Genomic DNA, 16,237 nt, shown 5'->3' with positions numbered 1-16,237 from the left:
ATATCAACATTTTTTTTAATTTAAAAAAACTGCATCTGGTTAAAATGTTGAAAACACGTGATTAACAATACTGAAACCAGCAACCTCTTAATTTTGTGAATATTATGTTTCTAAGAACTCACAATTCGTTGATGGATTTAATTAAAAATTTAATCATAATAAGTTAGAAATTATTCCTGCCAAAATGTGACTTTTGTACCTGATGAAGGTCGGAGGTTACATCAACTGAAATGCTGTGCAGATAAAACTCAAGACAAGAACAATTGTTTGATTAAACTCAACAATACAAACATTTGATTATAAAGAAGGTTTATGACAAGTATTTGCTGACATTCGATTTGAAAACAATCACGTTGTAGTCAGCAGAGAAGCAGACTACAATGTGATAATTTGTTCCACAGATAGGAAGTTCTTGAGAAGAAACTCTGTTCATAGAAATTCAGCAATCAGGCGATTTCATCTTTTAGAAAAGAGATAACAGTTTAATATATATATATATATATATATATATTTAGGCAGCATTTTCTCATTTAGACAAATATTATTGAATAGCACGGAATTATTCTGTTTTACAATTTTCTTTTTTATCTTCTCCAATCTCCAAATAGTCCTTTTTGTGTTTTTCTCGAAATTGTATATGTTGGATCCATAATCGCGAGCGCTTTCGACAGAAGTACTTCTATCATCCTCAGGCATATTGTAGAAATAAATGTAGGGATTGTTTTTTAATTTACTTATATATTTTTTTTTTTCCTAGTCACGTGGTAATTTGTTACAAGTTAAGTGGGCGGACTTTTTTTATAAATATTAAACAGATTTATATATACAAACACATATATACATTATCAAACATTTATCCCAAACATTTCAAAATGTTCCGGCTGCACTCATAATTAATATTATTTATTTGAGGCTTCTTTGTTTTAATGTACAATGCTTCGAGTATTCTTAGCCTATTTACATTTCTCTCACTCTGCAATACTCTTGTATTTTCTACCATAATTCTTCGAAATTCCGAATGTTGGCAGCCATGTCCCTTCAAATGTTGTGATATGGAGCTAGAGTCAGAGAGGTGGAGAGTCAATCTTCGCGACAATGTGTTAGTTGTTGAACCAATGTAACTACTAATATTGGAGATACACTCTCCTATTGGGCAGCTAAATTTGTAAACTACATTGGTCCTTTCCAACAGGTCATTTGTTTGCGAAATGTTGTTTTTCATTACAAGGCTTGTTGTCCCAAAAATAATAAAAAAAATAAAATTTATCATATATTATAAAAAAATACAGACAAGCTTAGTCTTTTTTTTTTTTTTTTTTACACAGTGATCACCACTTATCAAGGCCCGGAAGCCACTCAGGGATAAGGGTTATTGCAAGTACATTAAGTTAGTGAGGAGATTTGCTGAAGTGTTTACTTAAGGGGGCGGTTCATTAGGAATTTGTTAACATTGGACTTGAAGACATCCAAGTTGTAGTCCGGAGGGAAGCAGGCAGACGGAACAGAGTTCCACAGGCGTGCAGTTCTAAGAAAGTAGCTTTGTTCATGGAATCCGCGTTTTGATTTAGGCACAGATATAGAGTGGGGGAAATTTTTCACAGTGGATTCAGCTAGACGGGTGTTTTTCGTGAAAGATTGGCGAGGGGAGACCAGAGATTGGAGTTCAGACGAGCATCTGCCATGGAAATAACGATAAAACAAGGACAGGCTCGCAACATCTCTTCTGTGGGAGAGAGGTTGCAGAGTAGAGAAAAGGGCATCCCCCACTAAGCCACGAAGTCTATTTTGTACTCTGTCAAGGCAGGATAGGCTGTTTTTAGCAGCTCCTGCCCAGATATGGCAACAGTATTCCATCCTTGGACGTACTTGGCTTTTATATAGATAGAGAATTGCATCAGTAGTGAGATATCTTCTGGAGCGGTAGAAGGATCCCATCTTAGCAGCATTGAATGTGACCATCCATTTTTGTCCCCATTTCACTACAGATTGGAGGTCATCCTCTAGTGTTTCTGTCATTTCCTTAGATATGTGTTAATTTGTTTTTCTGTCATTCTTGTTATAGAGCGTGGTGTCATCAGCATATATACCCATCTCAGAGGCAATTTTTCAATCATTAGCTGATGTGAAGTTAATGAATGCACAAACACAAGGTAAAACACAAAAGACAATAAAAAACAACTCTTACCCCCACACTGAACTTTGATTTCAAAATAGGCTTTATTCTGTACAATTGGGGCATTAGCCAGAGCTCCACCAGATCCACATATTCTTCGACCATTCTTCACAATGACAACATCGTTACCTGCACAAAGAAAAGTAAAATCAATTTGTATGATTATTGAAAGCTACTATACAAGTTGTGTAAGTATGGAAAAAGTAGAAAAAGAAAAGCTGTCATACACGTATGATAATCTAGAGAAATATAAAAATGCTACCATTACAGGGAGACAAAAATGTACGAAAAAGGCTACCATATAAGTATGTAAATATAGAAAAATATATTAAAAAAAGCTATCTTGCATAAATGCAAGTCTAAAAAAACACAAGGCTACCATGTATGCATGCAAGTATATTTATTGGTATAATCTTCAGTAAAGAGATTGCATGGGTATATTTTAACTGAAAATGAATCTCAAAATATTTTACGCAATTAGTATCATTAAAGAATTAAAGTATCGTTAAAGAATTAAAGTATCGTTAAAGAATTAAAGTATCGTTAAAGAATTAAAGTATCGTTAAAGAATTAAAGTATCGTTAAAGAATTAAAGTATCGTTAAAGAATTAAAGTATCGTTAAAGAATTAAAGTATCGTTAAAGAATGTCTTATTTTGAGATGGTCTTAATCTTTTGTATGAACCTGTTTAAAGACGTTTTTCACTTTAATACAAAAACAAACTACGGTTAAATAAACAACACAACATTGTTTAATGTTCAAATGGAAAAGAAAACATCCACCCATTGTTACATATATCAATAAGGTCATTGTTTGATATGACAAGATTTTTATTGTACTCCTTTCACGCACAAACTTAAAATGGGATGATTCCAATATTCTTCCATCCCAATTCTGATACAATTCCTGATTCCAATTCTAAAATAGCCCAATTTCTTAAAGTAGAGTTTCATTTTTAATCTTGGGAGAAAGGGGGTGGGTAGCTGAGAATCTATTGTTAAATGCAGACATAATTTTTTTATTTTTGTAATCGCAAAAACTTCTTAATGTTTTTTCACTTTAGCTATTCTATCCAAGATTTTAATGAACTCAATGGAAAATTTCATAATATTATCAGAATATATTGAACAAGTTACGTAAACTGCTAGGTGTCAAAATGGCTAACGAATTTGCAGCAGACAATAATTGGCAAATATTATCAGAACATATGTTTTACTGTTTTGTTTGTTAAATTGTTAGATAATAGTACAGTGTAGTTAAAAGCACCCCCTCTCCATGTTAAGAATGGCTTTCTAAATAAGATTAATATTTCAGCATCATCCATAAAGTGCATATGTTCTTATTTTTTTTTTTATTGAAATTATCATACGATGCTGTCTTTGAACATAATTATGTTTTTTTTCTTAAATGCGTGTTAGCATTTTCAGTAATAAAAATTGGTCATTGTTTTTAGAGAAAATAAACACATTTTTATTTGGGACCTTAAAAATTGGCTAGCAGTTTAGAAAAAAAGCCCATAAAGTTTTCATTTGGTAACTACCGGCAGTTTATGTAATTTATTTAGTATATGTCGATGACAGCATGGTCCGTATTCTGCATTAATATCGCTCCAATTATTCTGATTCTGATTAATCGTCCTAGCACTAGTTGTAATAAGATCGCCCTTGTGGGATAGGGAAGTTGAACAGATTGTTAAACTGCAGTATTTGGGATCCAGCCCTAAACCCGTGCTTCAATTCTAACTATGATTTCTAAGTGGATAAATTCATTCCATACTGCTATGTTCAACACGCAATTCATATTTGATGTTGTCAAAAAACATACTAATCAAATCAACAACATTTGTACTAGATGACCCACAAATGGATGGAATGAATGCATTCGTACATTTTACAAAAATATTTTTAGTCATGTTATGCATATTCGACAGCCGATAATTCTAGAAAGATTTGCTAATACATGACTAAAATTATGAAAATGAAAACCATTTGTTTGTCATGTGCACAGCTGTTGTGTTGTCAATAAATCAGGATCAGAAAATAAATAACATCAACTCAAGTCAATCAACAGATATAAACATAATATTTTGATAAGTCAATATTAATAGACATTTGATCTCTATAAAGTTCAGTGAATTAAAACTCATATTTTATATACAATGATGCAAAAGTATCGGACATCGCCACTTTAATCAATGACGCAAGAGTACGGGACATTGTGGCCATGGCCAATGACACAAGAGTAAAGGATGGTGTGGGTGTGGCCAATGACGCGAAAATATGAGATAGCCATGGTTAATGACGCAAAAATATGGTATATTGTGGGCGTGGCTAATGATGCAAAATGTTGGGATACTGTGGGTGTGGCTAGTGGCCATGGCCAATGACGCGAAAATATGGGATACTGTGGCCGTGGTTAATGACACAAAAATATGGGATACTGTGGCCGTGGTTAATGACACAAAAATATGGGATACTGTGACCGTGGTTAATGACACAAAAATATGGGATACTGTGGCCGTGGCTAATGACACAAAAATATGGGATACTGTGCCCGTGGTTAATGACACAAAAATATGGGATACTGTGGCCGTGGCTAATGATGCAAAAATATGGGATACTGTGGGCATGGTTAATGACACAAAAATATGGGATACTGTGGCCGTGGTTAATGACACAAAAATATGGGATACTGTGGCCGTGGTAAATGACGCAAAAATATGGGATACTGTGGCCGTGGCTAATGACACAAAAATATGGGATACTGTGGCCGTGGCTAATGACACAAAAATATGGGATACTGTGGCCGTGGCTAATGACGCAAAAATATGAGATACTGTGGCCGTGGTTAATGACACAAAAATATGGGATACTGTGGCCGTGGTTAATGACACAAAAATATGGGATACTGTGGCCGTGGTTAATGACACAAAAATATGGGATACTGTGGCCGTGGTTAATGACACAAAAATATGGGATACTGTGGCCGTGGTTAATGACACAAAAATATTTGATACTGCAGTTGTAGTTAATGGTGCTACAATATAGAAACTACATTTGGCTAATGATGCAAAGGCACCTTTACAAAGCAACAGACAAAATGTTTCAAGTTTATAAATATGTGACATTACTAAAATTAAAATGATTGAAGATACAGTTATAGCTTTTCAGTGTACATCTAACAGTCCCCTACATCAAATTAACTGATCTGTCTGTGTTTTTATTGTGAGATATTTAATTCATTCCATTGTTTTTTTTTTCCTGTTTATGATGACAAGATACGACATATTCAACATCAAGTGAATTCGATTGAATAGCTCAAAGCCATAGATACAGAAGTAAAAAAAAAAAAAAAAATTAAATTCACAAATCCTTATGCACTGTCATTGCTTTCCAAAGTAAAAAAGGCTTAAAGGGAGTTTTTTCTCAATATGTAGTGGAGAGGGGGGTGTTAGATGGAGCAGTTTCATTGGCTGGAACTAAATTGGATGTTTTTAGATTCAACAAGATAAATTTTTATCTCCAAAATTTTGAAATATAGAAATGTTAAAATATGTAATCTGAGGCTATCAAATTAGTAAGTTCGACCATCTGGGTCTCAAATCAGAGCAGTTTCTATGGCAAAATGAAAAATACCCGTTATTGACAAGACCAGCTTTGATACATTGAAAGGATGTATTTTAGGACTATAAACTTATTTTTGTTTAGACAAATAGAATTTTAGTTTTAGTTTGTTTTTTTTTAAAGAAATTTCTAAAATTGGTAAAATTCAGTTGTAAGTGGCAATCTTTTGGATGTAGAAGTGCGAGTGATACAAAGAATTACAAATAACATAATACTTCTACTTGGCCATGGCTGACATAACAAGAGCATGCTACCCCCCACCCCATGGATTAACTAAAGGGTTTCATTCAAAATCAGTGCAGATTCAAGCGTTCAAGAAGTGACACCTGAAGAAAATCAAAAATTACATTGTGAAAAATAACACTCAGATAAAAACAGTAGTCCGAACATAGTAGTAGTAGTAATGCAGTTTCTTTGCATATGTCAAACAAGAAACAGACAACAACTGATTCTTTTTCAAATTAATTATAAACTAAATATTTAATTATAAAACTTGTTAACCAACATTTGTAATAGAAAAATGTGTAAAAACAATAAAATGAACACACCTCTACAAATTTAACAAAGCTTAAACTGGAATATTTTTCTTGGAAAATAAAGTTATAAATAATTTGATTGAAACTTAAAAAATGAATACTTTATTTGCACTGAAACTACCATCATAAATTCTTATGTTTCATAGGGCTTAGGTTTGGGGTTAGGATTTGGACCGTTGAAATTTCATTTTTCATAATTGAAAGATGGCTCAAAGTATAGAACATTAAGATTCTGAAGATTCTCAGTCTCAATTTATTCATCCTTTTACAAATTTCCTCATGATTCCTATAATTGCACAGCCTTTATTCAAACTAAAGCCTACTTATCTACATACTTTCGCTATGGTAGTTGCAGAATATATATGTTGATGGGGGTCTATTTCAAAAACTCCTTGTAAGAGTTTGTGACATGTTTCCATTCTATAAAATGAATACAAACATGATAATATTATTCACCATCTTTAGACAGAACAGATCATACAAAACGTTGCATGTGAAACCGACAATGCCTACAAATGACGATCTTCCTTAATGTTGGCCTGTAAAGTGCTGAGGGTATTCTGAAATTCTTTAGTAACCTGAAGTGCTCAAAATGTCTGAGAGGGCACAATATTAACATCTATGTCCAACTCACTTTATAACAATCAACAATTGATTTTGGTGGCAATATATTTTCCATTTCAGTATAGCAAATAAATGTGTTAACATTACGTGTTTTTTATATTTATTTTGTTTATATAACATTCCATAATGAAATGATCAACTGGTTATTCAAGAAACCCCAGTAACTGAACAGGTTATTGGGTCAGCAACTTTAATATCAATTATGTAAGACAGTCAGTTTTAGAAAAGATGATTAGTACTGTAGTTTGGTATAGTCATTTTGTTTTACAGAATTTGAACTTTTGGGGGGTTATTTAATGCTGAATTTGGTCATTTTAGTGAAATTTTTATTCAAGTTCTTTATATTTTCAAATATTTATTCATGATGTTTGGTTTGGTTGTTTTGTTTTACAGTATATTAACCTTTTTTGGGTAAATAATTTAATGGTCATTTTCGTAAAAGATCTTATGCTTTAAGGTCTTCATATTTTCAAATATTTATTCATAATGTTTGGTTTGGTTGTTTTGCAGTGGAAAAAATTTTTTTTTTTTTGATTTACAGAAGGAACAGATAAAAAACAACAATAACATCAATATTTGATGCATTTTAGGTCACGAAGCCAGTATCTTCAGACAGTCTGATCTGGTAACACCAGGTTATTATAGTAGAAAAAGGCAAAGTCAAAAGTATCGACAACAAAGTCTATCCATACAATATATCAACTTTATTTATATGCCTTGTCGAATAACAAAAAGAAAAGAGTTAAGAAGTGTTTGGAGGTCTAAATAAAGAAAGTGTTTTATATCTGCAAGTATGTGAACTTGTAAGTGAATTCATGAGATTGACAAGCTGTTAGAAATCTAAGACTTTGACTTGTGTTATATGTCAAGATACCGGTAGTCACGGGTTACTGTGCCAGAGTTTGCTTGCACTCCAACACAACGTGTAGTAGTGTTACAACTGGCAAGGGTTTCTGTTGAAAGTTAAGGTTCTCGCTGCATCTTACTGTCAACAATACCTGCCATTTGCTTATATATATATATAACAGATGCCTGTCTCTCAAACTCTTTCTGATTGGTTGAAGCCCGATATAGACAACCAATCAAGATTGATTCAATCAATATTAAGTGTTTAAAGCAAATAAACATTGACTAATTCAGAGATTATTTCTTCGGCACTGTTGTTGTCAGAACAAAAGTTAGGGTTAGGAATTCCATATTTCATAGGAAAATATAAACAAGTTTTCAGAATTCTTTTCTTCTTTGATCTTTAGTGAACAAGTTTTGGAATTAGATTTTTAAACCAGTTTTATTTTCTTTATTTCACAATTGCTGGGAGTGGTTGATCAAATTCTTTCTGTGAAATAATGTTCAGCATCTTGGAGCAAGTAAAAAGTTTAAATAAATAAACTTTAGTAGTATCTTTATCTTGGATTAATAAACCTAGGAGACAACTTTGTGTGTGCGTGTTTTTCTTTTGTCAACTTAACTTTAATACTTACACACTGAATTTTTCTTTTTTTACTATTGATTGACTTTTTTTTTTTTCTTAAATCAAGAACATAAACGCATATAATAAAACAAAATTTTAAAGACCTGAACAGAGATATATTAATTTTTATCATTTAAATTATTCAAACTACTTTTCTCATCTTGGATGTTATTCTCACAACGTTTCGGTCGATGTAATCTCTGAACTTCTTCAGGTGCATATTGTTGAACTCGGGAATCTATATGGAATTTCAAACAAGCCCTTTAATTCATGGGAGAACTTTCTTTTGTTCTGTAAGTCATGATTTATTAAGTCTTAATTCAAAATTGTATTGTTTGTATCACCTACACTGAGGATTGAACCTTCAACACTCAGAAGCATATTATTTAGAACTAATTGTTATTTAACACTTATATTCACTATGCCACAGGTTTTTACAGACAATTCTAATATCAATTTAGGAACCTTAAATTTATTCTTGTTTTAAATATGTAGTGTAACTACTTATCAATATATATTACTACCTCTCTCTCTCTATATATATATATATATATATATATATATATATATATATATATATATATATATATAATTTAAAGGAGATTAGAACAATAGTCTAAAGAGCTGAGTGTATTTTAATGTAACAGTGAAATTACTAGTTTAATTAAAATACAGGAAATAGAAAGTGCTCGTTGTAATTTAGATATATAATAAGCTCGATAGTTAAATGTCCTAGAGCTAATTCAATATTAAGTAATAATATATATACACTAGCATGGGTGCCCGGCATTACCTGAGTGCTTGGAGGTGTGTGTTAAGCAAAAAAAAAAAAAAGTGGTAGTAGGAAGGCAGGCTCAAACCCATATCGCAAAGGAGGAAAAGAACGGGGAAAAAACATGACGTCTTTGCTGTTACGACCACCGCCAAACCGGAAGTGATGTAGGTTTAAATTAAGGCGAGACAATCAAAAAGAGGGGATGACTTTCGAAAATATCGGCGAAAAAAGTGACCCCTCCCTGTAGAAAAGTGCCCAGTTGAGGCTGAAGAAATTAATGTTTTTAGCCAATTTCTTGGTATTTGTCATCTGAAGGGTCAAGCTTCAAAACGATACTGATCTTGTGAAAATCCGTCACCTCTATCGAAAGTTTTAGACAGACATGCAAATATACATACATATATTGGTATATATATATTGGTAGCTTAAATTTTCGACCCAAACCGATTAAAAAGCTTGCCCTATCTTTATGTAAAATTTCAAATGTTTAGACCAGAAATTGTCCAAGTAATTTGGTAGAGACCACAGAGGTCAAATTTTTTAAACTTTGACCCCTATTATGATCCCTTAGCATTTATTGTTTTGGGCTCAAATGAAGTTATTAAGTTAGATCCATGTCCAAGGAACCTATATCTAAAATTTCAATTGTTTATACCTAAAATTGGCGGAGGGCTTTGGTAGAGTTCTCAAAGGTCAAATCGTTGAACTTTGACCCCTTAACAGCTAAATTTCTGGCCGAAAACGGATTACAAAGATTTTCCCAAATCTCCATACCCTGTAAAGTGAAAATTGACAGTTATTGTGTAGGGAAATGTACACAGACAGACAGACAGACTTTCATATATATATATATATATATATATATACTTACATCGAGCTTCATAAATTAAAGGATTGGCATAAATAAAAGGTGAAATATAATTAAATAAACATATTTCCACACACACACGATATATATATATATATATATATATATATATATATATATATACACACACACAGATTTGACTGATGTCTCCGTTCAGTCTCAAGAGACAATGGATACCCCTGTAAGGGTACATGCATGTGTAATTGTGAGGCAAGAGTTGTGCAATCTTCAACCACACCTCTCCAGAGTCGGCATTGTTAAATACCAGTGGCAAGTGGAGGTGCTGGACGACTGGAAACAATTCCAAGATATGTGGAGAGCACATACATCGCCTAGAATTCCCATCTGGTACTAGTTAGGCTCAACATTGCGCCTAGAATTCCCAAATGGTCACCCATTTGATACTAGCCAGGTTCAATGCTGCTTAACTTCAGTGATATGATGAGAACCATAGAGTCAATATGATTATGCCATATAAACACGCATATATATACACATAGTTTATATGGTATTCTGATCTATTATTTATTTTTGCTATTATTAACCAGCAGAGACTTAACTAAGTGTAGGGTGTATCAGTTATGAGTATGAAGTGTGATGATGTATAGAAGTGAAACTGGGTCAATGAGGGTTGAGGACATGTGCTGCATGGATAGAAATGACATGAAAATGATATGATGAATGTGTATGCAGGTTTTAATGACAGGCTAAGATCTGATGAGCTCAGAGGAAGAATAAATTTGTACAATATAGAGAGACACATGCATAACGTGCATTCATTAGTACAATCGTGTTGGCTGAATGGATGAGAGTTCTTGGATTATGTAGAACCGTTGAAGTAGCAGCGTCACTTGGCAGGAAAAAGCAAAAGAAAACATGGAACCAAGTGATCTTAGAATCGACTTAAGAGAAAGAAGGATATATAAAGATCTAACTAGTTTGGAAGTCAATTTCTAAAAGCCAGCATATAAAACAAGCGTTAAACTGAATATGATCGTAAAATTTACTTTTGGAAAGAAATTACCAGAATATACAGACAATTTCACGGAATGAGGGATAAATTTTGAACATGGGGTTCAGTGCTAGGTGCATGCGAACTCAGAGTTTCCCATTCATTACAGGGCAATGCAAGCTATTCTTGCCAGTTTTGATAAAGAAAATAGAAAATTTCTGTATTCAATTAAATAAACTATAATTCAATGAATATAAAGTTACGTGTAGACTAGAAACACATACACACACTGGATTTTGTATGATATTACTTATTAATACAGTGGATTATATGACATACAAAAGAAAGTCAAAGATAGAAAGGATACAACAATTCACATCAAAACGTATCTGCCTTGATACTAAACTTCATCTTTTCTATTTTAAGTCAGTGAAGAAATCCTTCTAAACTGAGACAATTTTTTATCTTAATCCAGTCCCTCTTTTGGGGAGTCAGAATTATCCCAGATTAAATTAGTATCTGTTGTTGTTGTTTGTTGTTTTGTTTACGATTTCTCGGCTGTTAACTATTCTGCACTTTTACCATTTACAGGTTGTTCCTATTTAGTTGCCTCGCCAAGAGGGCAGAGTTAGACACAATATCGATTTTTAACGTGAAGAAAAATCCATCTCCTCAAAAAGGACACTCCAGATTAGAAGAAAAATAAAAAATGCCACAATCTAAAAAAGTTTCTCCTTCGCTAACCAAGAAGAGAAAACAGTAAATATAGTATCAGAACATATATTACAATTTAATTTTAATTATATTTGGAAAAATAAAAATGAATTGAAAAGAAAAAAATATTGAGGTTTGTTTTAGAATCCACAGAGGTACGAAAAGGTGGTCAAAAAACAAATGTATAACAAATAAATGTTATCAAAAAAAGATAAGTTACTCTTCTACCTATCTGGAAGAATTTTTAGTAGTTTTACTCACTTTAAAACGTTTATCTGGTTCAAAAAAATATAGTGTTTAGCGTTCAGTGAGAAAAAGAAAAATGGTCACAAGTTGACACCTAAATATTTAAAGTTTTGACAATGGCTTAAGAATAACAAATTATACAAAATACTGTTAGAAACCCATCCAATATATGTCATGGTAACATATATATTTTGTTTAATTTTTTATTCTTAAGTCATTATCAAAACTTAATATTTAGGTTTCAATTCATGGCCATTTTTCTTGTTCTCAACTAACGCTTGACACTATATATTTTTGGAACTAAATAAACGTTTTAAAGTGAGCACAACTACTACAAACTTTTCCAGATAGGTAGAAGAGTAACTTATCTTTCCTTTGATAACATTTGTTATATGAGGTGCCTTCAATAAGTTTCCCGACTTTGTTTATATGGACACATTTATTGATAGTACACATGAAAGTCTAGTTCCCTTTGAAGTAATCTCCTCTGGCTGCAATGCACTTGTTATATCGTTCCAACAACTTCTAGAAGGCCGGATGGAAATCCTCTTGTGTGAACTTGTCAATGACCCTCGTCACAGCCTCTTTCATCTCAATTGTCTCATAACGACAGCCTCTAAGGTTTTCTTTGAACTTAGGGAATAACCAAGTCACAGGGAGCAAGGTCTGAACTATAGGGTGGGTGAATGCCCATCTTGGTCAAATAGTCGGTGCTAATGCACTTACTGATACGCGCTATTTTTTAAATCGTATTTCCAAGTTTAATTAAAGTTTTATGATATGTTTTTTTATTCAATTGTAAGATTAAAGTACAGAGTAGGCACAAAACACCCTCCCCTCCCCATGTTAAGAATGGCTTTTTAAATAACAACGTTATTATTTCAGCACTGATCAATAAGTGCATGAGTACTAAATAATCTGTTACAAGGATAGAATTGTGGACTGGTGCATAGTCCAAACTTCTCACAAATCTTCCGCATTTTCAGTTCCTCGCGAAGTACTGTTCCCACACTGACATCAAACCGTGCACTTATTGTCTCTATAGACACACGATGGTCCTTATCCATAAAATTCTTTATTTGACCAATTAACCCTGGTGTTCTGACTTTCTTACTGCTCCCACACTTTTCATCATCCCTCACAGACTTCCTGTCATTCTTGAATCTCTTATGCCATTCAAAGACTGATGCTCAATTCATGCAAGATGGTCCAAAAATAGTCTGAAGCACGTCATATGTTTCTGTGGCATTTTTTCCAAGTTTAAAACAGAATCTTATTGTATATCATTCTTCTAACGTGTCCTCACGCCCAGATTGCACTTTTCAAATTCACTAGCTTTGACAATCAGGCTTTAGTAGGGTGTATTCCAATTCCTGCTGTAGCTGTTCATTTGAACCTGAAACCATAAAAATTGGACAGTCACCTCATAAGATGTATAGCAATAACATACTGAATTTTCAAGAGTCTACAACAATTTTAAATGACTGTATAAAAAAAGTCTGGAAACTTATTGAAGGCACCTCATACATTTGTTTTTTGACCATTTTTTCGTACCTCTGTGGATTGTAAAACAAACCCAAATAATGAAGCCAGTTAATATTCAGAGACTGTTTTTTTTTTTTTGTTTTTTTTTTTATTACTGAAGGCAGATAATTCGTTGCTTTGTAAGATAGAGTCGACGGATCGATTTGTTAAAAATATATTATTTTAAGCACCAAAAACAATATTATGTACTTATTTGTCATGTCGAAAATAGTAAAATACTAAAAAATTACGAAAATCATCAAGTAGAAAGTTATTTACAGTTAAAAGTCATTTTTACGGAAAATTGGTTAAAATTGCATTTTTCTTAGATGTTATGGTATTTTTTAGATTAGGTCCACCTCCACAATTTTCTTTTAAATGACAACTCATATAGGTTTTTGACTATGCTGAATACGAAACTCGCATTGAAATTTTGTAGAAATAAGTAGTTATCGAGATATAAAAAGTTGTATTATGCATTGTATTCTTTGGCGGCCATCTTTTATACGCGCGTGCAGTGTCAGTCATAGATGAGTAGATTTGTTTATGGTGCAGGTACTGCAGGTGCACGCGCGTAAAAAAGATGGCTGCGAAAGAATACAATGCATAATACAACTTTTTATATCTCGATAACTAATTATTTCTGTAAAATTTCAATACGATTTTCGTATTCAGCATAGTTTAAAACCTTTAAAAATCGTCATTTAAAAGAAAATGGTGGAGGTGGAGCTAATCTGAAAATTTACGGATGTTATAAACAATAAAAAGTTCACAAACAGGGGACATAACCTGAAACGCATATTTTAGATTGCTTGTTAATGGCGTGCAATATGTGTTGTCTATGGCGATTACTTAAAAACACAATAGCAATTATCCTACTTGATGAATTTTCATAATATTTGAATATATCTTCGACATGACAATTAAACGACATGTTTAAAAAGACTATCTCAACAAGCACCGATAATTCTGTTTATTTTCAAATTCTTGTGATTGATTTATCAATTTGTCATGTGAGACATCTTTGATATTAGTGTCGGACACTGGCGGTTAGAAGCGGGAATAAAATGTGCTTCAGACTTAGATATTTTTGTAGAATTCTATAGAACCACTCCCGTCTCCATATTTTTAAATACACCTAACCTTAATCTTAACTCAAAGAAAAAAAAAAAAGAGTGGATACTTATGGAGAATACGAATTGTGCTATTTTTAGAGCAGATTTTCAAGTTAAACTTTTTTTTTTTTTTTTTTTTTTTTTTTTACAGTATTTTTTGGTTATTAAATTGTTTGGTGAAAATACAGAACAGTTTTAAAAAGCCTCGCTTAACTTCCCATGTTAAGAATGGTGTTTTTAAGTAATAACATTATTATTTCAGCACGGTTCGTATTCTGCATAAGTACTAAAAATGGTTTGAGATGGGGAGATGGGTGTTCTATATATATTAAAAAAAAAAAAAAAAAAGTACCATTTAATTTTTGGTATTATTATACAAACACCGTGACAGGGTTAGGGTTAGGATTAGGGTTAGGGTTAGGGTTTAGGGTTAGGGTTAGGTTTAGGGTTAGGGTTAGGGTTAGGGGTAGGGTTAATTCGCTGTCACGGTGTTTGTATAGTTTTACCTAATTTTTTGTGGTCACCTCTCGGTATTTAGTCGTAATTCGTTACTGGATTTTATCGAATAAATATGAATAGTTGGGGGAGGGGGTACTAATCCATTTACACATCGAAGTTAAAAAAGTAAATATTTATATTAAACTGAATAAATAATATAGAAATAAAACATATCTTCATGTGACTTCTGGTGGTGCCTTTTGTTTTGTTTTGTTAAATAATTTTGACGGCATCATTTTTATTTATTACTAGATTTGACAGCTGGTTGGTTGATTATATAAATAAAAATAAATCCATTGATTATCGGTAAAGTTAGGAAATAATGAAAACTATATAGGAATAAATTAGCTCGTTAACAATTTTAAAAACTTATTTTCCTCGCTGTTTGGCTGAAAATTTATAATTTAATAAGAAAAATTCTTAAGAATCTATTTCCACATCACATGTAAGTTTGTAAAAAATTAACTGAAAAAAAGGAAAGTGTTAAACCACAAATACTTTGTTTTTTAAATAATGTAGCTGTATCTGGCCCTTAATTTTCTGGTTGCCTACTTACCCATATGTGTAGTGTCAAGTTTGACTGCTGGTTGGTCTTTGAGGGGGACATGTCCTGAACTAAAACCACTTCCGAGGGCGCAACAGCGTAAACAACAAAAACAGGCAGCCATACTGTCGATGGCCAGACGATGAGAACCAATAAATATCATACTTAACTGCAGACGGCATTTATTAGGCCCGAGGGCGTCACACGAATAAAACTTTCACTTTCTTAAAATTCATTAAACATAATAAAATAAGTAAAATATTTCCGAATTGTTTCCAATTTTTTTAAAGCTTAAGATTGATAATTTTTATTATTTGTATTACTATTTTTGTTTTGGTTCTTATATTTATAATGTTTCGGTTGAAGTAAGTGCGAACTGTTGGAAGAAGCATAATATCCCTCCCACGATAGGATGATGTAACACAAGAGTTAAAACTGTGATGGAAGTGCTAGAGAAAGAGAAGCCCTAGAGAAAAAGCACTTTAGCCTACAAAAAAAATATGGGCAACCACGTCAGTATTTTTCAGTGGGGCGCCTAAGGTGATTAGCAATAAACTAACCACTTCTCAAGAGT

The 16,237-nt window shown here is 32.6% G+C and overlaps 1 protein-coding gene across 1 annotated transcript in view; it reads right to left on the bottom strand.

Moving 5' to 3' along the window:
* LOC145287819 (SPRY domain-containing protein 7-like) overlaps window positions 1-15,836 on the bottom strand; it is a 28,162-nt gene extending 12,326 nt beyond the window's left edge. The window contains exons 1-2 of the mRNA XM_080135681.1: window positions 15,676-15,836; window positions 2,186-2,302 (exon numbers count right to left, since the gene is read on the bottom strand). Coding sequence (XP_079991807.1) covers window positions 2,186-2,302; window positions 15,676-15,826 — 268 coding nt within the window. The 5' untranslated portion in view covers window positions 15,827-15,836. The remainder of the gene's footprint in view (window positions 1-2,185; window positions 2,303-15,675) is intronic.
* Window positions 15,837-16,237: the final 401 nt, after the last annotated feature.

Source organism: Euprymna scolopes, chromosome 11, assembly GCF_053919585.1.
Source record: "Euprymna scolopes isolate OS-2025 chromosome 11, ASM5391958v1, whole genome shotgun sequence".
Taxonomy (NCBI): domain Eukaryota; kingdom Metazoa; phylum Mollusca; class Cephalopoda; order Sepiida; family Sepiolidae; genus Euprymna; species Euprymna scolopes.
This window is presented reverse-complemented; position numbering and strand designations above follow the sequence as displayed.